A 27,516-nucleotide genomic window follows, 5' to 3' on the forward strand; every position below is an offset into this window, starting at 1 on the left:
AAACAGTTTTTCCTTCTCTAATCTTAACACTTATTACTCTTAACTACAAATTTGAGATTTGCTTTCCTTTTACGGATTCTGTAAGTTTTTACTAAATTACTTGCTAAATGAAGATCTTGAAATAATATCCATTTAAGTAAAACTAAAGAAAATGTAGTAATTTACAATCAAGTTATTCCAATTTCTCCTTAGGATTCCAGATTTATTCACTCAGTCCAAAATATTTATTAAATGCTTCTCATTATGGACAAGGCACTCTTCTCGGTAACTGTGTACCAGAAATACCAACATGTGTAAGCCTCTGCCTAAAAAGAGGTGACAGTCTAATAGTTTCCAATACAGGAGACATTCAAAAGTACTGACAGATCTAACTCCTTTGAGCACTTACTGTCAAATATATCTAATCACATTTTTAAAATTAAATCATTTTCTTCTGGCATACATTATATTAACTATCATCACTTGTGGGAAAGTAATGTAGAATATTACTTTAAAAGAGACTAAGCTATAAATTTGAATACATATAAAAGCAGTACCCAAGAGTAAATATGTTTAAGCCCAAAATTACAAAATATCCAGTTACAAATAGATTCTAATAAAGATTTTACTCAAAAGAAAAATCTACCCACTAATGCATTAAATATAAGTGCATTTTAATTAAGACTTTAATTTTTTTAAAGCATAACTGGTCATAAGAATAATCCTCTGAAATGCATCTTTTCCAAAGAATTTTGAATTTATTAAGAGCAAGACAGAATTCTATGGAAATATAACCCCAAGTTTCCCAGGGAAGAGTTTAGATCAGAGCAAACTAAAAATTTTTGAATAAAATGACGGCATAACTGAAAAGTCATGGGGAGAGAAAGAACTTGGTTCCTTATTTATTTTGCAACAGTGTGTACACTATTTGCAAATGTACCCTAAAACTTAAAGCATAATAATAAAATTAAAAAATAAATAAATAATAAAAAAAAAATAAAATTCATACTGATTTTTTTTTATTCTATTGAAAAAAAAAGATGCTTTTAGGGCTAGCGGTTTTGTGGTTTTAGCAAGGCATCACATGAGGAAACAAATACTAAACAAAATTATGTTGAAAAAATCTCCATGTTACCTCTTTCTTTTTAGTAGAATGGTAAAGTTTTGCCCTAAAATAATTCCTTTCACTCCAAGCAACTCTTTCTTAAAGATGACAGCCATAGACAAATTAGTCTCATTGTCAGATCTATTTTTTAATCTTTAGGTGAAAGTAACCAATCACTTTATTCTTCTTGTAATATTTCTTTTCTACACCCTTATTGTTTTTTTGTTTCTTTTTTTTTTTTGAGACGGAGTCTCTCTCTGTTGCCAGGCTGGAGTGCAGTGGCGCAATCTCGGCTCACTGCAACCTCCGCCTCCCCGGTTCAAGAGATTCTCCTGCCTTAGCCTCCCAAGTAGATGGGACTATAGGCGTGTACCACCACGCCCAGCTAATTTTTGTATTTTTAGTAGAGACGGGGTTTCACCATGTTGGCCAGATGGTCTCCATCTCTTGACCTTGTGATCCACCTGCCTCAGGCTCCCAAAGTGCTGGGATTACAGGCATGAGCCACCATGCCTGGCTAAACATGTACTTTTTTTTTTTTTTGAGACAGAGTCCTGCTCTGTCACCCAGGCTGGAGTGCAGTGGCGCAATCTCAGCTCACTGCAACCTCTGCCTCCTGGGTTCAAGCGATTCTTGTGCCTTAGCCTCCCAAGTAGCTGGGATTACAGGCACCTGCCACCACGCCCGGCTAATAATAATTTTTTTGTATTTTTAGTAGAGATGAGGTTTCCCCATGTTGGCCAGGCTGGTCTCAAACTCCTGGCCTCAAGTGATCCACCCACCTAGGCCTCCCAAAGTGCTGGGATTACAGGTGTGAGCCACTGTGCCCGGCCTAGTTATTGTTTTTAAAATGTTTCTTAGCTTTGTGATACCATCCCAAAAAGCCATTTAGTTTTTTGTTTGTTTGGGTAGGAGAATTCATCAAAGTGGATATTCTATAAATTTTTGGTTAACAAATTGGCTCAAGTCACATTCTTGGCCCAAAGACCATTTTTGGTTTCACTTTCACAGAAAATACATATCAAAAGTTAGGTTTGTGGCTGTCAAACTGTCAGCTGTTTTTAAAATCTAATTTTTAGTACCACCTTAATACCACCTTATAAAGAATGCAGAATATACTTTTGTATTTGGCTTTCTTAAAGTGAAGAGATGATAATGCTTTAGTTAAAGCTAACCTGCTCACAAATAGCTGAGAAATTTAAAAGGAGATTTTACTTAACATTAGCTTTTTTTAAGCTAAAAGCTCACAATTTAAACATTTGGCTTTTCTACTACCCTACTGCTGAACACAGCAATAAAAAAAAAACTATACTATTTTATTTGGACAATGCTAATATAAATCCTTAACCTATAATGGAACCTTCCAAACATGAACTCTAAAACATGGGCATTTTTAATGACTACCACTTTTAATATACTAAAGTATTCAATATTTGCATGTTAAATGAAAAATTAATTTTTAACAAAATTTTATTTAGAGCATTAGGAAAATCATATTCAAAACACAAAAATAATCAGACTATAACAATGCTGCATAGATAGTGGTATACAAGTTCCCTGACTCTAACTTCTTCCTAACTTAAAAGTTCAATTTTCAAGTCACCAGGTAGAAAATGGTGGAGGCATTATTTCCTCTTTCTGAGGCTAGAAAAAATGGCTTCAATGATGAGAACACAAACCATTTAAAAAATGAAGATGATTAGATTATACCCCAATTTAATTCTATTCCCTTCTTGTTATTTCTCATAGATGAAAATTTAGAATGTAATAATTATTGGAAAGGAATAAGAAGTGAATTACCTCTTAGGAGATACCCTGATCAGTGCCTGCTTTAATCAGACAAAACACTAAGTTTTAAAAATTACAACCACAATATTATGCCTAACTAAAATTGCCAGTATGAATACTTTTTTACATAATACATCATTACATGTATATAAGAAAAGAAATACTTGTTTTCTATCCCTTGACCTTCAGTAGAAAAAAAATGCTATCACTAACAAGGATCAGAAAAATAATTTTCATGGCAGAGCATTAACTCAATGGGAATCAAAATCTTTTCTGAATACTTAAAATAGACTGAGTCAGTCAATGAGAAATTGCTAAATTTCTTCTATGAGAGTACTTTTCAAAAAGGAAGACAATTTATTGGAAGAATTTGTAGCTGGAAACATTGTTCATTAAGAAAACATTAAGTTACCCTGAGAAAGACTCTTAATATTACCAGTGTTTTCAGGGCCCCCCAACCAACGCATGGAAGAGCAACTTGTAGGCTCTAGCCTTTTAACAATACCTACATAAAGAATATTTTGATCTAATATGTAACTTGGGTTCTCTGCTACACTGGTAATAAGTCACAACCAAGACATCTGAATGTGATGGAGTATAAGCAAATTTTGTGTTTATTTTAGGCAGCCCTCTTTCTTTTCTAAGAGAAAGAGTTTGCAGTTCTTCAAATGGTCTTGGATGAAACCTACTGTTTGGAAAAAAGAATCTTCTGTAAGTAAACTGGTAGTTTTCTTAAAACAGTAAACAAATTTATCTGGTCTACATTCTCTAAACTATTATATGCCTAGAAAATAAGGCATTAGTAATTCATCACTGGCCATTGCAGAGCATAGACAACTGTTTTCTTTCTAATCAGGACCATAAGCAAACATTCCTGAAAGTGCAGTGTTATTTTTACCATCTCTTATGTATTTACAGTCAGCATTTGACTCCCTACATACTTTCATTATAAAATGTTTTTTCCCAACGCCTTATATATACCATAATTACTTAAGAAAAGACAAAGTGAGAGCAGCTACAGAAGTAGCAAGGTATTTTCCACAAATAAAAATACAGCATACAAAAAATGGCAAGTTAGTGATAATTGGTAGTATGAGTGCTTATTAATATCCCGCTTTGGGGTCCAAATTAAGATTTGACAAGTTTGAAGCCTTGTCCTGTGTCCAGCACAGTAGGAAGAAACCAACTCATTTTTAATCTTTTCAAGCACCTAAAACAAGTTTTGCAGATCCAAAAAAGGTTCAGACCGCATAACCAATTTGCCAAATGCACTAGGGGATATGTAATACGAGGAAAGTGTAACATCCAGTGCTTGGCCACATCACTTCCCGTTGGCAAATGCAGAGTGTAGTCACTCCACCGTTTTGACACACCATATACTGCTTTCACTGTGCGTCCCTTTTCAGTCCAGCAGATGTTATTACTGGAGTTGCAGTTATATTCTACCCAGTCTTTTGTAAAGTCACCTAGCTGTGGCGGGTCAGCTTCTTCAATATCTACTGTTTTTATCAACTCTGCTCCTTGCACTGCAATATACTGGTCATTAATTTTCCTCACTTCTTTCACCCAAGGGGTTGAATTTTCGCTGTCTAATACGATAATAAGCCGGGAACAGAAGGAACCATTCTTTTCTCTCCACCATTCTATAAGTGTGTCAAGGCGTAGTGTATCTCCACCTGTGAACAAGAGAAAATTCAATGGAGCAATAATTTCTGCAGCCTCTCATTAAGAAAACCCTCTTAATCATTTTCCCCTAGAGAGAAAATACTCTTGTTTTACATATATTTTCCTTAAGTTCTTAGAATTAAATAAGCAAAAAATAAAGTATTTAAAGGACACTTTCAAAGTATCTTTTGAAAAGATATTTTTTAGAACAGAGTTTCAACTTGAGGTAAAAAAAAATCCTTATTACTCACATAAAAAGGAATCTGCTAGTATAAATTAAGAAAATAGTTCTACATAGTTGTATTTAGTGAAAACAACTATACAGAAAAGCTAACATTCTATACCAGGGGCAGCAACTACAACTCATGAGCCAGATCCAGCCTGCCACCTCTTTTTGTATGGCCTGAAAGCTAAGAATTGATTTTATATTTTCACATGGTTGAAAGAAAATCAGAATATTTTGTGATAGTAAAAATTGTATGCAATTTAAGTTTCATACAATTATTTTCATAAATAACAGTTTATTGGAACACAACTACATTCATTCATTTATACTGTCTATGGCTATTGCTCTAAAGTAGCAGAGCTGAATGGCTGCAACAGGGATCTAAACCCACAAAGCTAAAAATATCTGGCCCTTTACAGAAAGTTTGCCTCCCCATTCTGTATCATTGTTTCCTTCTCTTCCTCATATGTAGGTACCTACTGAATGAAAATAAACCCTATTCCTACCTGTACAAGAATGAGTTTAAGAACAGATTTACATTTAAATCAGTTTTATAGCTGAAGAACAAGGGATTAAAATATATATATATATATATATATATACACCCAGAAAGTTCTAAAGTAAATAAACATCTGACTACAGGTTTTACATCTCGTTATTTTTTTTGCATTAATTTTGATTTTTAAGTATACTACATTAAAATGTTCATTTTGATTATTGAGTTTTTTGGCATTCCCTTATGTTTTGTGCCTGAGGCAACTGCCACCCTCACCTCATCTGGCCCTGCCTCAATGGTACACTGATAACAATCATTCCAATTCTACGAATCTATCCTAAGGAAAGAACAGACATAGGGACAAAAAATTACAAAAAAGACGACCTTCCCATTTGGGAAATGGAAATAAACTATGGCCTAAAACCTTAGGAGGAAATCTTATAACAAAATATTTATAAAGAAAATTTATTGATGAGAAAATGTCTATATTAGAAAAAGCATGACAGTACATCTACAAAAATTATAACAGCAGCTATTGCTGGGTGTTTCACTTCCATGTGGTTTTTAAAATATTTTTCTGAAAGTTTTACATTGAGCATAAGTTACTTTTACAATTTACCAGCACAAGACCCAACATTTTCCCCAAATGAACTGTCCTCTTGGTTTCACCATTAAAAATGGACACCACTAGAGAGAGAATCCTTTAGAATTGGGATTCTATCATATTCTTTATGTGTCATTTATTAACGTTTTATTAATCAGTAAGCTTAAGAACCTGAAAATAAACTTTTATTAATCGCTGTCACACATATTATCTCAGAGACACTATTTCAGTACATGATCTCCACATATTACTAATGTGTTATTCCACTGATACCTCCAAAAGATACTTTTTCAAAAATGGCCAAATGTTAACTCTCCATTATTGTCAGCTCTATTAAATTTCTCTAGAGATCAGAAGATGACACAGATTACAAGAACTATTATATAAATTCCATCTGCCACAAAACATCATTGCTCAACATGCCATCCACAACTATTTCAATAAACATTCTTTAGCATATTCTACCCTAATTCTCTTATATAAATGCTCTTTAGATATCAACAAGAGACTTAAAGCAGCATTAAAGCTTTCTAAATGATTTCTCTTGTTTTGCTCTGCTTTCTCCTATGAATAGGTTCTATGCTACATTTGGCTTTTGGCCCAGATTCAAAGTACTTACATTTATCTAAGATAATAGCCATCTGATGCATTTCAAGTAATTGAGACTGCTTTTTAAAGGCTTTATTTGTAATAAACTGCTTTATAAATTATCTACATTTTTTCCATTTATTTCTGTCTCTCCTGTAATTACCATAATTGTTTTCTATCCTCAAGCAGAGGCAAAAATATTAGGTTCCATATCATGAAACTCCATAAATATAAGAAGACTACATATTCTAAGTACTGTGAGTAAAGGTATGGGATAAAAGGCAAATATAGATTCTCTTTCCCACAGTGATATTAATACTGGGCCTGCTATCAACTTGCTAACCCAAGTAAAATCCAGTTGTGATGTTTCCTATTTCAAAGTTTGCTGAAAAAACAACAAAAAGCAAAACAAAAAATCCCCAACTATTAATAAATTAGCAGAGCTTAAAGCTCTTTGTCACTTAATTTGGAATAGATGAAACCACTTTCCTCAGAGCAGAGATATTCAATACTATTTGTGAGGCAGAATCAGCCCTTGAGGGCTATGTCTAAAGCAGGCCAGGGCATGAACTAACTGAAAAGCAGGCTTTTCTGGGCCTGGTTCAACATGACTACCCACAAGTATGCCAGATGCCTCAGGCCATGCATGACAGTATGCAGTTGCTGAATTATAAGATAAAATCTACCTTTCTCAGGGAAGGGAGATCAGTATGCTTTCTCTCTCTATTTTTTAAACTTCTTATAATAAGCCTCAAAGTTACACAAGAACCAATCTTAGCTAACAGAGGAATTCTGTAATGGTCAATTTACTGGTAGCATACTTCAAAAAAATTATAAAGACATCATTCTAGAATGTAACTGCTAAACATTTACCTAAAATACAACTCTATTTTAGAGTTCTTAAAGTCTTCAAAAATTATTCCTAACAATGAATGAAAATTTAGAAAAACTGCGAGAGAGATATATATATGTGTGTGTGTTTATCTTACTGTTTTTCTATTTTTCTTAGAAAAATAAAAAGCTGATATCAAAGTATTAGTAAATGAACATCTAGAATTGATTTCCATAGCTATCTTTAAGAAATACTTAATGAATTTTAAATTACTTAAGAAAAATGCAAACTTTTTGAAAAGTGTTTCTATTAAGTAATAAATCCTTCATATAAACACACATACAAAGCTTACTTCTAAAATTACTCTAACACTTTAAAATAACTAGGGATATATGCATGGCCGCCAAAAATTAGCCCTGTTTTTTCCATTTGATCTGGGTAGAGTTTATTATCATAAGGATTATACTAAGTTTTCAGCAATCCCTGCTTTTAGATCTAAAATTCTATTTCTGTAAAGACTATTTTAATTGACTAAAAGCTTTCTCTTGTGCTCTGAGTTGGAATACACAGAACGTTATACTTTACCTGAAACTGAAGTAGCCATAAAGGTTAAAAAGATGCTTTCTACATTGTAATTCAAAAGTTATAGGTCAAGTAAATGATTTTATAAACTATATTCAATTAGTTTTAATGTTCAGTACATCTTTTAGTCTTGTACATTCTAATGTTTTGAAATGGGTGACCCATGTTAACAAAAATATCCACTTAACCAGAACATGCCATTTCTTTATCATCATGGCTTTCACCCTTGGAGGCAACATGGTACAGTGGGGTGAAAAATACACTTTAGCAATCGGGCAGATCTGGTCTTAAATCATGGTTCTATCACATAGTGGTATGACCACAGATAACTTACATAACAACTTTCAATTTCCATTTCATCCTTTGAAAAATGAAGATAACAGAAGTGATGGTATCTATCTCAAAGGATTTCACATAAAGATTAACAATGTGTGCAAGGTACTAAGTACAGTAAGCTGATACTTAAAATGTGCCCAATAAATATTAGCTTGTCTTTCTACTAGAAGGCCACTGAGTTATTCAATATTTATTTGCAAAAAAGAAAAATTTCAAAAAAATATTTCTCCTTATGATAAAAACCTCAGTTACAAATCTGGCATGAAATCAATAAGATCATGCTAGTTTAAAATCATCTCTACCTTAACCTTTTGTTTGTTTCTTTCTGGAGTTCTTATATTGGCAACTCTGCCTCTGTCCTTCCATACTACTTCTATTTATCTTTTTCTTTATCCTGAATGTTTCCACTTTATTTATTTTATGACTATTTTATTATTTATATATTCTTGGTTTAAAACATCTACACTTTTATGGAAAAAAAAATCATGTAATTAAATCTAAAATAACTATTTCTAATCTAAAATAAGAAAATTACCTTTCTTTTTTAATGATTTATTCAATAATTTCATCTATCTATCAGCTACTTAAGGATCCTCTACTATGTATTGCGCTCTGTTATAGGTCCTAAACAAGTAACAGTTCATAAAACAAAGCCCTTGACTTACTCTCTATTAATAGCTGGAAAGACTGACAAATTTGTATATTATATAAAGAGATCTCATTTCTCTCTTGGCAATAACTAAGAAGTTTTCTATTTCCCATAATGCATGCAAACCAAAGTTATTTTATGTTTTTTCAAAGGCAAAAAAACCCTACAGAATTTTGTACCTTAGAATAAAACTCAATGGTTATTTATAATTACCCCCTTATTTTACAGATGAGAAAATTGAAGCCAACAGAAGTTAACTAACTTGCCTAAAATAACACAGCTGTGGCAAATTAGGACCAGAACCAAGGTCTCCTGACCTAAATGCTACTCCCACCATACTACATGATCTGCTGTTTAAAATTTTGGTGAGCTTTATAACATAAATAAAACTACAGATGTGAAGGACTACTGAAATCTGCATCCATAACATTTAAAAACTTAAAAATACTAGTCAAAGGAGTTTATCAGCTTCTGAAAAATATATTTAGCAATTCTGAAAATATTTTAAGGGAAACTGATTGTAAGTCTCAAAGCATTTTTTTCCTTCTAATCACTATAAGACATAATTCCCAATCTTATCATTAGAGATTAAATTAGGCTAAACAGGTATGCTAGAGCAAAGAAAAACAAATTAAAGTCATATGTATAGTTCATTAAACTAAGGATCCTGGAAATTTAATGACCGTGTGTGAAGTACAGATTTCTACATATACATGTGTATCTTTATAATAGTGAAACTGCCAAAGGTGAGTTTACCTGCTAGAGCCCACTCTCCTGTACCATGGGTGTGCCCACTGTAATACAAAATATACGTATCATGTCTGGGTCCATCCACTGTCCGAAGTTCGAGGAAAGCTTTCAGTTTGGAATGCAGAGTATCAAATGACAGTCCACTTGTGGAATAGTCACATCCATAGGTCTCAATCATATGATATGCAAAAAATCTTTGGATAGCATTGAGCATGCCAGTAGACCTCAAATTTAACTCCTGTACATGTTCTGGGGGAAGCAGTGTTGGCTGACCATCAGGACTGAAGTAGGAGAAAAAACAATTATTTTGGTGTTTAAGAAGTATTCATTCTATATCACATTCTCATCTGTCATTTATAACAGATTATCTAAGAATCAGTTATAATATAGTTGCTGCTAAGTGGCAGGATTTTTTTAAAAAATCACCCTTTCTAAAATTCCTATAGTACTAAGAATTAAGCTTAGAAAATCAAAACCTGGTTTCTAAATATTATATTTACTATCATTAAAACAATAATCAAATTAAAAGCTGGGATAATATCTCCAAATGTAGATAGTATTACTCTTTGTTCCTTATTCGTATTTTCTCACATGACAGATATTGGACAAGGCTTTTTAAAAGCAGGATTATACTGTTTCAAGAACATCTGGGTGGGGACTATTAAACTATTCTTTAAAAATATTATAACACAAAATAAAAAAGCAATATTTTAATTATATATTTCTGTATTGAAAAATAGTCTACAAAATTGTGTTCAAATTTTATTAACTTAAGGTACATAAATAATAGAAGAAATTATCTATTAATAGGCATTTAAAAAGTTATTAAAATTTAGGTCCATTGCTTTATACTACTGAACACTAGTTGAAGACTTAGATTTGCTCCTAGAATATAAAATGGTACTCTAGTACAAAGATGATAAAGCAAGTCGTTTATAACTAGCAAAATACCATTAATATTGAGAAAGAAAAAATCATCATTCCTATTCAGAAAAGGGATTTCTATCAGGATTTTTGAAAACCTTAGATTTCACTTCATGTATCATCAATACTATTCTACTAACTTTTTTTCATTACAGTCACAAAAGAGTAAGTAATACATTAAAAAAATTACAACGGAATAAATATCTAACTGGCATATTACTATTTCCACACATTCTTTCTACAAGGTTGTCATTTCTCACTTTATGGGACATGTCCAAATCTGTTTCCTTCAGTTCTTAAACCTTCAACTTTTTATTAAGTCTTTAACATGAAGGAAAATATTTCCTACAAGTAGTCTATTTGGAGATTTTTATGTCAAATACTTGAAATTGGGAAAAAACTTTACTTCCACTCTCCCCTCCCCCAGGGAAAGTGTGATGAAAACTGTCATCAGAATTCATTTATGGCAGAGAATTATTTTAAAGGTAGTTAGCTATAAAATAAAAATCAAAATGTAGCAACATTTACAGATTTATACAGATGTCACCACCTTTGTGGGTAAAAGTTATTTTGGAATGAAACTGCAATAAACATTTATTAAACTTCACTGCCAATCCTCTGAATTCCTAGTATTTGTATGGCATTTTTCAGTGTGCAGAGTGTTTTTACATTTATTTTTTTTTTTTAGTGCTTCATACCATTCCTGTCAGATGAACAGAAGAGGTATTACTATATACATTTTAGGTAAAGACAGATAATAAGGTTCAGAGTAGTTATAACGTACCAAAGGTAACACAGAACTAGACCTCCAGCCTCTCATGCCCAGAGCACATTTTATTATATTTCACTATGTTGCTTTAGAGGACACTTTCTTTTTCTTTTTTCCTTTTTTTTCGAAACAAAGTCTTGCTCTTATCCCCTAGGCTGGAGAGCAATGGCACTATCTCGGCTCACTGCAACCTCCGCCTCCCAGGTTCAAGTGACTCTCCTACCTCAGCCTCCCGAGTAGCTGGGATTGCAGGTACCTGCCACCACACCCGGCTAATTTTTGTATTTTCAGTAGAGATGGGGTTTCACCATGTTGGCCAGGCTGGTCTCGAACTCCTGACCTCAGGTGATCCGCCCGCCTCGGCCTCCTAAAGTGCTGGGATTACAGGTGTGAGCCACCGCGCCCAGCCAGAGGACACTTTCTTAAACAAAATATTCCCTTTAGAGTAAGATCTTTCCTTAGAAAAGTTATTCATGAATATTTTCTGGTTTCTAGCTAAAATATAAGCTTATCATATTTATCAAAATATTTCAATTGAACTCTGAAGATGTTATCACTTGGAATAAAGTTTGTTAAAAATTTGGAAGAAATGTACAAGTTATATTTTGAAAACACAGTTTTGAAAATGAACTATATTTTATTCATATAAATATTAAGAAAATGTTATGAAGTGAATAGTTATCACTAACTATACTAGATTACTGTACCTGCAGAAGTTGGTGGGAATCACAATAGCATATCCAACAGATGTTCCTCCTAAACAGTTACCCAATTCATGGAAGAGCCCATGAGCCATGGATTCCAATGGCAAAACTATTAGAAACATGCTCAAGAAAATTCCATTTGTTGGCTAAAAGAAATCCAAAACATGTTTACATAGTACATGTACATATGTGTATATATTTACATGCATGCACATCGATTCACATTTTTTAGCTTCTACTTTCAAAAAGGATAAAAGGAACAATTAATGATCTAAAAACAATTTTCAGTTAAAGCAGACAAGTATACATGGATGAGCCAACTAGTGCAATAAATCCTAAATTTATCTCTTAGTTTTTTGGAAGTTGTGGCAAAACATGGCACATCATTTTTAAAAAAGATTTGTCAAATAACATCCTATCCAGACGAGAAAAAAAAAAACAAAACAAAACCAAAACCACTCTTTGATATGACAGAGAAAATGCCAGAAAACAAATATCTTGTTAAAACCCACATGCCTATATCATTTTTCAAATAACAGATTCATTTACTTTATCAAAAAGAGTACTTTAGAAAGGGCTCATTTTTTCCCCCATGAAATTATGAAAATAAATTCTTAAGGAAATTTAAGACCCTAAAGCCATAAAAACTAATTCCATTTATATGATATAGTTTACCTTATAAAGCACTGAACTCTCTAGATGTGCAAATTCAAAATTTTAACAGAAGAAAATATTAAGGACACGTAAGCATTGTAAAAGCAGAATGGAAAGTAGAGAGGCAGAAGAAATAAGCAGGAGGCAATCAGGTATTAATTGCAATGAAAAAGCAGAAAAAATTAATACTCATTTAAGTGAAAAGAAAATGGATAGTCACTTGAACATATCTTTAGAATATTAAACTATTACATTTTTTCTATATGCTTTCTGTATTCTTTCTCTATTACATTCTTACTGTATAAATTCTTAAGGAAATTTAAGACCCTAAAGCTATAAAAACGAATTCCGTTTATATGATACAGTTTACCTTATAAAGCACTGAACTCTCTAGATGTGCAATCAAAATTTTAACAGAAGAAAATATTAAGGACATATAAGCATTGTAAAAGCAGAATGGAAAGTAGAGAGGCAGAAGAAATAAGGAGGAGGCAATCAGGTATTAACTGCAATAAAAAAGCAGAAAAAATTAAGACTCATTTAAGTGAAAAGAAAATGGATAGTCACTTGAACATTTCTTTAGAATATTAAACTATTACATTCTTTCTGTATTGCTACTGCACATACTATATGCCTAGGTGCATGAACACATGCTTTTAACACTAAGGGGTGGTTCATTTGATCAAAATTTAATTAAAAAATTAATTCCTGCAACAGAAAAATGAATATACTGCACTATTTTGGTATATCCTATTTTGTCAATGACATAAATAACACAGTACATGCTCCACTTAGAAACACTAGAAAATACAAATAAGTAAAAAAGATATGTGATTAAAATCATTCCAAATAGCACAGCTACTCTGAAATATTCCCAGACTTCATGCAATGTATTTTTCACAAATACTATTCATGTGTGTGTTTTTTTACCAAAATGGGATACATAATCTATGAACATTTTAATCTAAGCTTACATAACTCTAAATCACTTGTAAAGACCAAATGGCATTCTTATAATACATATAAAACTTTAATTAGTGGATCCTATTATTGGTATTTAAATTGCTTACAGTTTACCATTATACCAAAACTAGAATAAATATCAAGTTCTGATTATTAATGAGGTTAAGTGCCTTTCACTATGTAGGTATCATCTTTGATGAAGTGTTAAATATTTTGCCCACCTTTCTATGGGGTTGACCTTTTCTTCATTGATTTAGTTTTGTTTGGTTCTGAACATAGTTTCAATGAAAGTCTTTTGTTGGTGACTCTGTGACTACCTTAATGCTGTTTTTTGCTTAACATGAGTTCTTAATTATAATATAGTCACTTTATGCCTTGTTAAAAAAAATCCCTCTATCCAACCATTAAGAAGATATTTTAATATTATCCCCTAAAGGCTTTATTGTTTTGCCTTTACATTTAAATCTATAATCCAAATATAATTGATTTTATGATAATGGTCCAATTTTTTCTTCTACAGAAACACTCAATTGTCCAAGCACAAATTACTGAAAATATCAACCACTCCACATTACAGTGCCACTTTTGTCGTAAGTATTCATGGATCTGTTTTTGGTCTCTCTTCTTCTGTTCTGTTGTTCTATTTTTTATCCTTTCACATATGTCCTTTGGCCTTCATTTCTTCCATTTTTGGGACTCTAATCAAACAAATATGAGATCTTCTTACCATATCCTCTGAGTCTTATCCTTTCTTTCGGTTCAGTATTTTCCGTACTTCTCTTTCATGATGCTGCTTATATAGCTTCTTCTGAACTGTATCTTCCAGTTCACTAATGCCCACTTCAGCTTTGTCTAATGTTATGTTTGCAACACTGAAATAATTTATTTCCTGATCTAAATTTCTATTTAGTTCTTTGTAAACTCTGCCTTGTCATTTTTTAAAGTTTCCAGTGTACTACCATTATGTCCTGATCTCTCCTTTTATTTTTGCAACTTAGCATGATGGTTTTCTGTTTGATAATTCCAATACCTAAAGATTTTTTTCTGTTGTCTGTTGGTTTTGCTGCTGCTTGCTCTTGGTGCTGTGTGTGTGTGTGTGTTTGTGTGTGTGTGTGTGTGTACCTGGTTAAATTTATAAGCTGAACACTGGATATAAAAATTATATTATTATTAACTTTAGGCCTAGGATAATGATACCTTCTCCTAGAGGCAATCTGTTTCTTCCAGAGAGCTGCGGACATTACGAGTCTACATATCTTAATTCAGGTTTGACCACTTAATCCCAGGTTGAACCATTAACAGGACACAAGGGCAAAAAGCAAGTTCATGAGAGGGCTATAACACACATGGCTCCACCCTCTTCTTTCAGTGTGCAAGGGTAAAATGGGAGGTAATTTACCAAAGATCTCACTTCTGGAGGCCCTGGGCTTGGCTTTTATTTTTGCCACTCTTGAGGGGACCAAAAGTGCAGCTCAGCTTTGAAAGCAGTTTCCTCTACGTATACAAATGCCTGCAAGGCACAGCATTGAGTCTTTTCATCCCAGGAAGTATGGTGTGTTTTTCTATTTATTGAAATCTTCTTTTATAACCTACATTGAGGTTTGTAGTAATTTTAAAATAAAAGTTTTGTAAGTTTAAAACTTATTTTATGTTTCTGTTCTTACAAATGGGATCAGTTCCAATTTTCTGATGATTGATTTCCAGGCTATTACATTTTATATATTTACATATTTTTTCTAAACCAGTGCTTCTCAATCTTCAGTATGTTTTTACTATTAGAAAAAAGTATTAAACAGTTTGATTTAGCAGCGAACTAAGCAAATGATAAAGTTCAATTGTCAATCAATTTGTAGATGACTTAAATGAAAAGCCTAATAATTCAAAATTCCAATTAAAATCTTAATTGATAGTGATGTTATTCAATACCCTAATGTTGGTTTTGCAACATTGATGATGATATTTGATACCGTAGACTAAATAAGTAGATATTCAGGGGTTTATTGATCACAATTCATAAATAACAGATGATCTGTTACTACTTGCTTTTTATATTAAAAAATCTTAGAAACTGAGAATTTTATGCTGATTGACAGGGTCTCACTCTGTCATCCAGGCTGGAGTGCAGTGGCATGATCACGATTCACTGCAGCCTTGACCTCTCAGGTTCATGTGATCCTACCACCTCAGCCGCTGAAGTAGCTTGGTACCACAGGCGCATGCACCACCATGCCTGGCTAATTTTTTTATTTTTGTAGAGACAAGGTCTCCCTATGTTGCCCAGGCTGGTCTCAAACTCTTGGGTTCAAGCAATCCTCCCACCTTGGCCTCCCAAACTGTTGGAATTACAAATGTGAGTCATCATGCCTGGCCCTGTCATACATTTTTAGAAAGCAAATTTATCAGGAAAAAATCATTAAGTACTTCTATTATGTTATTTTGAAAAAGCAAGCTTAGAAAAACAGTATGAAATATTCTATTATGATCACACACAAATTAATATTTTGGCAATACAAAAATTCATCATCTTAACTGAACAGATGGCAAGTATGCCCAGGGGAAGCCAAAATAAATTTAGGATGTTTTATCTGCTTGCCACTTTCAGACAGCTTCAATTTTATTGGCCTGCAAACCTTTATTCTATAGCTTCAATCTAGAAGTTATTTGTGACTCTGGAGTACTCCTTACACCTTAATTCCAAGTAACAAATGAGAACAATTGATTCAAGCCTACAAGTACTTTTTCTCCTTTGCTTCTCCAAATTATCCTCAGCTCACTATCAAATTTTAAGACATGGCTCATATTTCAGAGCAGATATAAACTGAGCACAAAAGAAGACCAATAAACAACCTGTAAGTAATGCCCTTTGAATAAAAGTTGTTACTAGTTATTAGATCTCTATTCAGCTGGACTTTCAAGTCATGGTCAAAGTATTCAACGTTTCATATCCTAAAATTTTTCAGGTAACAGGAACAAAATTTCTTTATGCAATGTCATTTTAAAAATGTAACATTTACATAAACATATACGGCTTGTTTGTTTAGAAGCATTTTTGTATAAGTCACCTTATGCAAACCAGATTTGGAAAACATACATATAAGTCTAAAGAAAGTAAAGCCCAACTTTAAGAAACAGAATACATAAATGCAGCAATATATAAATGGAGAGACTGTGAGAAATCCAGCTGTAAGAAACCACAGGCGACTTTCAAAACTTTGCTTGGTTCAGGAAGTTTAAGAACATTATGAAGGCTACTGTATAATTTCAAAGTCAAATGACTTCTTTATGTGGAAGAAGTAGGGCATAGTGGAAAGGACCCAAGCTTCGGAGTTAGACTTTTGTTCAATCCCAGCTCAGCCACTTGCTATGTGTACATGAATAAGTTAATTAACCTTTTGAGTCTTGATTTCTGGAATATATACATAGATAATTTATGTCATGAGCTTATTCTGTAGATTAGAAATACATATGTATGGCAGTATAAAGTTAAAAGTAATGCTTTCCACATGACCCAGCAATCCCACATCACACTAAAATAAAAGCTTATGTTAACACAAAACCTTGTCTACAAAGGTTTATAGCAGCTTTATTCATAATTACCAAAAAACTGCAAATAATTTCAGTGTCTCTCAACTGAATGAGGGATAAACTGGAACATCCATACAATGGGATATTGCTCACAATAAAAGTAACTAACTTACTGATGGCACACAGCAACACAAATGAATCTCAAATGATTTAAATAAGAAGTCAGACTCAGGGCCAGGTGCAGTGGCTCACACCTATAATCCCAGCACTTTGGAAGGCCAAGGCGGGGAGGACTGCTTGAGCCCAGGAGGTCGAGGCTGCAGTGAGCCATGATTGTGCCACTGTATTCTAGCCCACACTGCAGAGCAAGACCCTGTCTCAAAAACAAAAGTCAGGCTCCAAAGACTACAATGTTAAATGATTTTATGAATATGACATTCTGGAAAAGGAAAATGTCTAGGAACGGAAAGCCAATCAGATTGCCAAGTACCTGGGGTTGGGAGAAGGACTGACTACATGGAAGCAAGAGGGAATTTTGGCGGTGATTTAACTGCTCTACAAATTGACTGTGGTAGTGGTGGTCACACAAATGTAAGATCCGTATCCAAAAAAAAAAAAAAAAAAAAAAAAAACAGGGGGGGCGCAGATAGTTAATATTTTGTTTTGCAGGCCATACAATCTCTGTTTTAACTACTCAACTATGCTGTTTACCATAATTACAAGAGCTAACATGGTAAGAAGATACAACAAACATGCATTTACCTCTAGGAACAGTGCTTCAAAATAAAGAAGCAAAAAAAAAAAAAAAAAAAAAAAAAAGAATGACAGAATTGAAAAAGGAAGTAGACAATTCAGGAACTATAATAGAGATTTTCATCTCTCCCAGTATTACAGAATTAGGCAGAAAATTAACAAGGCTATAGATACATGAACAACACCACCAACCAACTTAATCTAGCTGATATTTATAGTACACTGTACCCAACAACAGAGGACTCATTATTTTCAAGTGAACATGGAATAAAACATGCCATGCCACAAAACAAGTGGCCTAAAAGACTAAAATCATACAGTGTTCTCCAACCACATGGAATTAGAAATCAATGGAAAGAAATGCGAGAAACTTCCAAATATTAGGATATCACACAACAAACTTACAAATAACCTATGAGTCAAAGAGGAAATTTCAAAGGAAATTAGAAAACATCTCACCAGATGGCATAGTACTAGCACAACGGTAGACATATAGGTCAATATAACAAAAGAACTCAAAAATACAACCTTACGTTTATGTTTAACTGATTTTAAACAAAGACGCCGAGGCAATTCAATAGGGGAAATGTTAATCTTTTCAACAATTGGTGCTGGGAACAATGAGACATCTATATATTAAAAAAAAAAAACTTAGATCTTTATCTCATACTATACTCAAAATGGATCATACACCTAAATGTAACAGTTAAAACAATAATGCTTTTGAAAGAACTGTGACCTAGTGTTGAGCAATGAATTCTTAGATAAGATACTAAAAGCAGAGCCCATAAAAGAAAAAGTGGATAAATTGGACTCTGTAAAATTAAAAACTTTTACTGTTGAAAACTCTTCAAAAATTTGTGTCATTCAGAAAATAAAAACAGAAGCCACAGACTGGGAATAAACACTTCCAAATCATTTATCGGACAAAGGGCTTGTATCCAGAATATATAAGGAACTCTTAAAAGACAAATAACCCAGCTTTAAAATGAGCAAAAGATGTGAATATTTAAACAACAAAGTAAATGGCTAATACACACACAAAAAGATGCTCAACATCATTAGTCATTAGAGACATAAATTAAACCACAATGCTATCACCTACATCTAAATCGAGGGATTCTCAAGAAGATCAACTTTAGAAAAGAGTAGAATGGAAGGTGAGAATCAGGAAACTGATTATCTTAAAATTATCTCTGCTGACAGACTCCTTGGAAAGTTTTTGTGTACCTCCAGTGGTACACACCATATCTGAAGACCACTAGATAAGAAAAAGTTTGGAGACCAAGAAAATATTAATATTTGGTTAACAGAATTTGAAAGCCTGGAATGGCATGCAGCATGAACGAGGCTGATTTGGAAAAGTATTTAGGGCTGGGAAATGAGCTAACAGGAGCAGGGGCAAGGAAGAGGGAGGAAAACTCATGCTTGAGTTTTTGACATCATCAACATAATTCTGATAGTACCTAACACCAGCAAGTAGAGCAACGTAAGGACAATATCCTCAGGCCACACCCAAGGTGTTTTCCTCATTTGGTTGACTCCCACACGGGATCCCTGCCCTAGCCCAGCTGACTAGAAAGCACCATGTCCAGGCAAGTCTTCACATCTCCCTCTTCAAAACACACTTCTAGAAATCACTCAGCAGCAACAAACTGTTACAAAGCAGAGAGCTGCACCAAGCAGAGCCGACTTTCCTCTAGAAATCACTCAGCAGCAACAAACTCTTACAGAGAGCTGCACCAAGCAGGGCTGACTTTCCTTTATGCCCCACATCCCAGTCTGATGTACACAGATTATAGTATTTATCACACTGTAATCATAATTGTTTGTTTACATGCCAGCCTCTTCCTCCTCCCATTGGAGACTGTGCCACCTTTGACAGACATCCTGAGACCTTCCACACCCACTATAGTGCCTGGCGTATAGTGCATAGTCAATACATGCTCAATTAATGGAAGACTGGGTTTGTTAATACTGCAGATGCAAACTCCAACTGTACAAATGTCTTTGTCTACAAGAACCTTTTAGAAAACATTTCTGGGCAGCAAAGGTACTGTGAAACCCATGTTTTCTTTCTTAGGATAACCTCTAATCTATAATTAAAAATCTGATATGTTGTTATATATCTGATCACTTTTTATATAAAACCTTCAGAGACATGGCTACATAAAAGAAACATGTTACAGTGAGGAGTCCAGGGAATAGACAGAAGTTAAGTAACCTTGTTCCTGCTAGTACTAGTGACTCTGGATGTGTCTTCTTTGGCTTTCAGTTTCCTCATGGGTATAATGAAAGGATCAAAATACAATCTTTAAATACTTTCCAAATGTTAGTATTCAAAGACTCTTTAATCGATGAGTGTTTCACTAATGAACAGTCAGGAAGAGGGAGGCATCTCAATGCTGAGTGTTCATAACATTTTGGTACCTCTTTGCTAGAGATCAAATAAATTATCCTCTTGAAACACATTCAGTGCTTCAATTCCATGAACAAAATTAAATAAGATCAAATATGAATATGCTTTTGAAATCAGGAACTTGACTTTATAACTTTAATTTCAATTGTTGAAGCTAGCATTTTGTTACATGTCATTGGGGTTGATGGACAAATAATAAGCTTACCTGCCAGGAAACTGCTCCCAAAATCGCTGTTGCAAGAAGACTAAAAAACACCAACTGCTCTGAAATCAAGCAAAAATGGCGCATCCCTTTGGATGCCATGATTCTATCAAGGCTACTGTAATCTGTCCTGTGGGTAAAATATACTTTATGGCAGTCATTTAATTTGGTATGGAATCCCCAAAGAGTTAAAAGAAAAATAATATGACAAATCATCCAGAAAATTCCAAAAATGGAAAAGCCAGGTATTACAAAATACCAGAGATGAGTATCTCTAAGTTTAAATGCTGAAAGAATAAAAAATGTAAGCTCAATCATTCCAGCAAAAACGACTGAAAGTCTTCTGCAAATTCTTCCACGGTACAAAAAGGGTTTCCATCTTTCAGTTACTGAAAGTCCACTAAAATAAATGTCAAGGAAAGGATCAGTTATCAGGCAAATAAAAAAACATGCAAAAGCAATCGGATTTTTTGGAGTTTCCAATGAGGAAAAAAATAACAAAACTGTAAAAATAACTAAGTTTGGAATAGCTAAGAAAGATTTCATTCTCAGATCAATAATCAGCATAGCCAGAGCTACAACAAGCAAAATGACACTCAGAGACTTCTCCACCAACATAGTTGTGCTGGCAATGGCAAATCCAACAAGCTCCAGAAATTCAACTGTGGTTAGTAAAGTGGGTCGATGACGGACATAACCAGAAATTCTCTCCACCAGAGAGCACAATATCCTTAACACTATGGATGTTAGAAGCAAATATTTGGTTGATTCTTCTTTTACATCATTTTTAAAGGATGAATTATCAAGAAAACATAGGAGGCCAAGCAAGAATCCAAACCAAAGATTGGAGAGACTTAAACTTGCTGCTTCCATTGAAAAATAATAATAGAGTATGCTGGCGATTCCAAGAACAAAAAGACCAAGAATAAAAATTACCAAAATTAAGGAATTTGCTGTTTTTTCCCATCTTACATATAGACCTAAGCATATAGCAACCAATAAATTGATTCTGGCTAAATAGCCAAGATATCGCACTGAAGAATGCATGTTCACTTCTCTATTTACTTCTTCCAGTCTTGTCATTGCTAAATAGAGACAATGACTAAAGCAATAACGCAGTGATTTACACATGTAACCAGCAATGTGGGCTTTTCCCTCACGTTACAAAAATTAACCGCTTGTATTTCATCCAGTATATCCAATGTATCCGCAACTCCTATTTCAACATTTTCTCTTGTGGAAATTTTGTTTATCGTGATCTAAAAAGAAGAAAACAATATTTCAGAGTTAATTTTATATAATTTACTCATTTTATACAAAGATGCATATAGAAAGTGAAAAAATCCAGTTTAAAACTGAAATCCAGTTTACAACCTGATTTGCAATATCTTAATGAATACTGTTTCTGGTTTAAAACTTGGCAGTTTATCCAAACAGACATGGCTGTGCTTTCTACTCATCATATGCTATGACTGCATGAATAGAACTGTTCTTCCAGAGATGGTGAAGAATTCACCTAATCCATTCTGGTTTAAATATCTGGTTTTTCAACAACAAGGAAAGGTGAAATGTTCACTTTAGCTTAGATTGTAGCAGGTTTTGGTACAAGAGAAAGCTACTTAGTTCTTAAAGTGAATGAAGGACTTCAACGTTACCTCTAATCTGAAAAACACTTGTATATATTAGTAGTAACAGCAACCATTACAACCTGCCAAATATCCCCTACATCTTTTTATAAGCCAGCTCTAGAATGTTACACAAGGTCTTTACATTGTTTAACTAATAAACTTACTAGAATTAAAGTATTAAAGTTACTCAGTCCCTAAAGTTGAGCCATAATTCTCCCTGTACTTTTATCTCTATTAAATTACTTTGATTACTAAACTTGCTTTCCAAATCTAAACACTATCTCTATAGCAAACCAATTCCTGACCAATTCCAAGTCAAAAATGAAAAACTAAAATGCTCACCCTAATAGTCATTATAAAGTAAATGAAGAACTTTTCAATTCTACTTAAACAAATGTTATTACAAGTATTTGTTAGCAGACCCAGGAAATTAAAGCTTCCACAAGTCACACCTAAAAAATGATAGTAATCAAAAAATGATTTAACTATCTATAATAATTCTTCAAAATTTCCTAGTATACTGTTTCAAAAGAACTGATCAATGGTTCATGGTAGCTCTATCTAAAGAGAACCCAATCAGATATTTAAAAAGAAACTAGGGCCAGGCACAGTGGCTCTCTCCTGTAATCCCAGAACTTTGGGAGGCTGAGGAAGGTGGATCACTTGAGGTCAGGAGTTAGAGACCAGCCTGGCCAACATGACAAAACCCCGTCTCTACTAAAAATACAAAAGTTAGCCAGGTGTGGTGGGAGGCATCTGTAATGCCTCAAGAGGCTGAGACAGGAGAATCGCTTGAACCCAGGAGGCAGAGGTTGCAGTGAGCGGAGATCACGCCACTGGACTCCAGCCTGGGGGATAGAGCGAGACTCTGCCTCCAAAAATAAACAAAAAAAAACCCACGAGTTTTTGATTAGTTTATTTGTACTTAATAGCTGTACACTAAAAGGCTCAAGAGAAACATGAGAACCTAGAATCAACTCTTAGTACTCATCTGGCTGGAGAGGAATGTTACTAAAGCAACCTTAGAGTCTCTGGGAAGTTCCAAGTATTATTACTTATTTTGCTTTTATATGTTCAACAAGCACTTTTTTTTATTTTTACAACTAAGTCTATTTAAGTATTCCAACTGATTTTCCTTAATTACATCTTTATTCACTCATGTCTTAAGGTACCACATAATGTTAAATAAAATGTCTTCCTTTGGTATATTTTGGTTTATCTTTTTAACTTGAGTGTGAGAAACTGACAAAATCTGGAATGCATTGAGGTTTTTTTTTTAAAACATCACTAATGCATGTTATAAAATAATTCAACAAATATGTTAGAATATATATCCTCAAAGAGCTGATGGTACAATCTGGGCTCAGACTACTGAACACTGCTGGACGGGGGGAAGAAATTCACACACTAGGCTAAATGGTGCCACTCTAAATCCATGGAACATCCTTCCCTGGTCGACATTCTTCCCCATTCTTGTGACTATTCAAACCCCTATTTCCTCTCTTCAAATCTCTGATACCCTACTTCTTCCTATTGCATTCTCACTGGATGACTCTGCCTCCTAGAGAGTCATCAAAAGGGAGCTCACTTGAGTTTCCAAGTCCACAAACCCACCTCTACTGATATCTCCAAATATAAGGAAAGAAGGCTGTTGCTTCTCTATATAAGGCTAAACCTTTCAGCCATATTGTGCATTTTTCCTTCCGCCTATTCCAGAACATCAGACTCTCTCCTCTCTCTGCAAACTCTCACTCTTCTTTTATCCATTAGTATTTAAACATTTATAAATCTGCTTTTAAAAACAATACCAAAAAAGTAAAGAAACAAAACAAAAACAATCCTTGCTCATCCCCGTATCCTCTATGAAGCTCAATCCTGTGTCCTTTTGACAGCTGGTATTTAGTTGCTTCACTTCTTACCCATTCACTTTTCAAACCACTAAATGGTGTTTCCCACCACACAACTGCTCTGCTAAGTGTTGAAATGACCTGTAAATTCCAATCCAATGGGTACTTTTCACTCAGTATCCTGCATATTCTTTTTTGGGGGGAGGGGAAGGGGGGACGGAGTCTCGCTCTGTCGTCCAGGCTGGAGTGCAGTGGCAGGATCTTGGCTCGCTGCAACCTCCGACTATCGGGTTCAGGCGATTCTCCTGCAACCTCTGACTATTGGGTTCATGTGATTATCCTGCCTCAGCCTCCAGAGTAGCTGGGATTACAGGCGCCCATCGCTATGCCCAGTTAATTTTTGTATTTTTAGTAGAGACGGGGTTTCACCATATTGGCCAGGCTGGTCTCAAACTCCTGACCTCAGGTGATCCACCCGCCTCGCCTCCCAAAGTTCTGGGATTACAGGCGTGAGCCACTGCGACTGGCTTTTTTTTTTTTTTTTTAAGACAGAGTTTCATTCTTGTTGCCTAGGCTGCAAAACAATGGAGCGATCTCAGCTCACCACAACCTCTGCCTCCTGGGTTCAAGCAATTCTCCTGCCTCAGCCTCCCAAGTAGCTGGGATTACAGGCATGTGCCACCATGCCCGGCGAATTTTGTATTTTTAGTAGAGACGGGGTTTCTCCATGTTGGTCAGGCTGGTCTTGAACTCCCAACCTCAGGTGATCCGTCCGTCTTGGCCTCCCAAAGTGCTGGGATTACAGGTGTGAGCCACTGCGCCCGGCCGTATCCTGTATATTCTTTAAACAAATTTACATTGTTGACTTCTCTCACCTTCCAAACCATTCCTTTTTGCAGGCTTCCAAAGACTAAGTCTCCAGATTTTTTTTCTTAATTCATTGGTTTCCCCGCCTTGGTCTCCTTGAAGGCTCTTCATTCTCAACCCATCCTTTGGATGTTCAACCCCAAACCTAGGCTTTTCGCTCACTACATACTTTCTCTAAGCAATGTCATTTATTTCTATGTCTTCGATTATTATCGCTCTGCTTAAGTGCACACATATTAATCTACCTACAGAAAATGAAGCACCAGCTCTGTTCTGCACTGTTAACAGAGGTAAATACCTGAAAACAAAGTAAATGTAAACATGTAAACAAAAAAAAATTAGTAAAGTACAGTGCATCCATATAATGCAATGTATGCAGTTACCTTCTTATGGACCAAAATCAACATGGCAGATTGTTTTTAAATGGCTAATTTACAAAAGTCTTTCCCCATTCTGATCTTCTTCAAAAGACAGCCTGAGTTAGAGAATAATAGAAAAACATTACAATCCTTTTCAATTGGTTTGCCGTCACTAATGATTCAATGGACAATTATTCCAGAGGTGGATGAAAATGGAGCATAGAAGAGTCAATATGCATATGGGAAAAGCTAACTAATCACTGCCAGAGTCTGATTATTTCATAAAACCTTACATACTACTCTAACCCTCCTCTCCACCATCATCTACATTTAATCCCCACCAAGTCCTGTCTATTATTCTTCCTAAACATTTTTTAAGTGTTTCTACTTCTCGTCCCCAGGGTCACCATCCCAATTTTGGCCACCATCATGTTGAACATTTCCCTGTATCCACTCTTGTCCTCTCTAAGAAGTGTACTTTTTAAAACAAAAATTTAGCACTCCACTATGTAAAATGCTCCAATGGCGTCCCATCACCCTTAGCAATAAAGTCAAAACTCTTTACAATGCCTTATAAGGCACTCCGTGTTGGGCCTGAATAACTCTCCTGCCTTATCTGTTACCACTCTTCCTCTCACACTTTGTTTTCCAACCTTACTGACCTTTCAGTTACAAACTGCACAAATGCTATTCCCTCGCCAGGTACACTCCTCTTCCTCCTCCTGGCCCCACCCCAGTGCTCACACCTGGCTTACTCCAACTCTTCAGGTCTCAGATAAATCATTTTCTTAAGAGATTACCCCTGCCCCCTCCCCATTACATGACCCCTGTACTTTCTCTGTTACATACCATCACTTATTTCATGTCTGCATTTCCCACTAAATCAAAAGGTCTCCGAGGGTTTGTCTTCAATACTGTACACCCAGTGACTAGCAAAAATCCGGCATCAAGAAGGTATTCAGTAAATACTTGTTGAAAAATAAAGACTAATACAGAAATAACTACATTTAACAACAATGGTCGCCACTGGACACTTACTAATGCCTAAATAGAATACAGAACTTAGCTAATATCCCACAACTAACAACCAGTAGAACTAAGGGAGAGTCCATGAATATTTGGTTTCTATTTCAGCTTTCCACCAGTCTTTACTTAATTCACCCAAATTCTTCCAAACCAATTCTCTCTCCATGTCCTACCTCTAGGGAATGGCTTGAGGCATACCTTATCACTTGCATTATCTTTCACTCAGAAACTTTCTGTCCCAACTAAAAGTGTCAAGGCTGAAAGAACTACACTGAAAAAACAGTCAGGGAATTTCAGTGCTTCAGTTCTCAGTTACTGATAACTCTTTGAGCCATCTCATACGAGGAAAATGGCATCCTCGGCACTAGAGCAGCAACAGCAATTTCTCTCCCTTTCGGCCTCCTTCTAGCGAGATGTGGGAGGTCCGACAAAGAGCTTGGCTGTTCTCCACCATCCTCTGCCTCGGAGAACGCGACCACAACGTGGCGCCCAGTTGAGGGGGAACCCTTGCAAGATACGGAGAGGCGCTCCCACACCCTCCAATCTCCAACCACCACTGTCAACTCCTCCAGGGGCAGGTATTCTACCCCGGCCCTGGGAGGCCGACTGGGCGGAGCTTGGGGTCCAGACCACGCGGTGCCCTGGCAGTGTCTACGCCTAGATCTCGCCGCCCTGCCGTCCACCCATTTCTCCCTACCTGACTCGGCCGTCGCCACCAACGCGCTCTCCCAACCCTTGGAGTCAGTTCCAAAACCAAACCAAAAAGGAGGAGGGCAGACAAGGCTTCAGCCTGCGACTGAGAACAGGGAGGCGGCACGCCTTGGGGAACGAGGGCCCGAGGCCATACGCGCTAATACAGGCCAGTGTCGGCGGAAACTTTCTCCGTTACCGGCCCGGCCGCGACCGCCATGTTTCCGCCGCCGAAATCCGCGACGGTACGGAACGCCGCCGGGGTCAAACTGCGCGGCGCGCGTCCTTCCCGAGGCCCGGCCCCCTCCCCGCCCAAACCCGCGCGCCGCCGCTCACCCAGGTGAGCAAGGCGCTGCGCGAGTGTCAACTGCCCCACCTAAGGCGCCTGCCTTCCTCGAGCCAAAGTCGACTGCTGGGACCTGGAATCAGCAGCTGAGAACAGACAGCGGGAAGACCACCAAAGATCAGGCTGACAGTGCCAATCAAGCATCTAGGCCACCGCCTCGGGCTGGACCGAACGGGGACAGGGCGGACAGGACTGCCACGCGTGGGCTGTAAATACTGCGGGAGGCGTTGCTGCTCTTAA

At 35.6% G+C, this 27,516-nt stretch overlaps 1 protein-coding gene across 7 annotated transcripts; it reads right to left on the reverse strand.

Moving 5' to 3' along the window:
- Positions 1-2,536: 2,536 nt before the first annotated feature.
- Positions 2,537-27,182, reverse strand: TMEM168 (transmembrane protein 168). 7 transcript variants are annotated; one of them, XM_063667736.1, is made up of 8 exons: positions 26,938-27,061; positions 26,064-26,143; positions 25,239-25,330; positions 24,864-25,153; positions 20,517-21,772; positions 12,001-12,143; positions 9,607-9,881; positions 2,537-4,548 (listed from the first exon to the last, which is right to left on the reverse strand). In XM_063667736.1, exons 5-8 carry the CDS (start codon positions 21,642-21,644, stop codon positions 4,001-4,003), a joined length of 2,094 nt encoding a protein of 697 aa, XP_063523806.1. In that variant the 5' UTR covers positions 21,645-21,772; positions 24,864-25,153; positions 25,239-25,330; positions 26,064-26,143; positions 26,938-27,061; the 3' UTR covers positions 2,537-4,000. The 7 variants fall into 7 exon arrangements, with proteins under 7 accessions (XP_063523806.1, XP_054350273.1, XP_063523807.1 ...); XM_054494298.2 differs by lacking the exon at positions 24,864-25,153 and having other exon boundaries at positions 26,938-27,169; XM_063667737.1 differs by lacking the exon at positions 26,064-26,143 and having other exon boundaries at positions 26,938-27,065.
- Positions 27,183-27,516: the final 334 nt, after the last annotated feature.

The sequence above is a fragment of the Pongo pygmaeus genome, chromosome 6 (assembly GCF_028885625.2).
Source record: "Pongo pygmaeus isolate AG05252 chromosome 6, NHGRI_mPonPyg2-v2.0_pri, whole genome shotgun sequence".
NCBI lineage: Eukaryota > Metazoa > Chordata > Mammalia > Primates > Hominidae > Pongo > Pongo pygmaeus.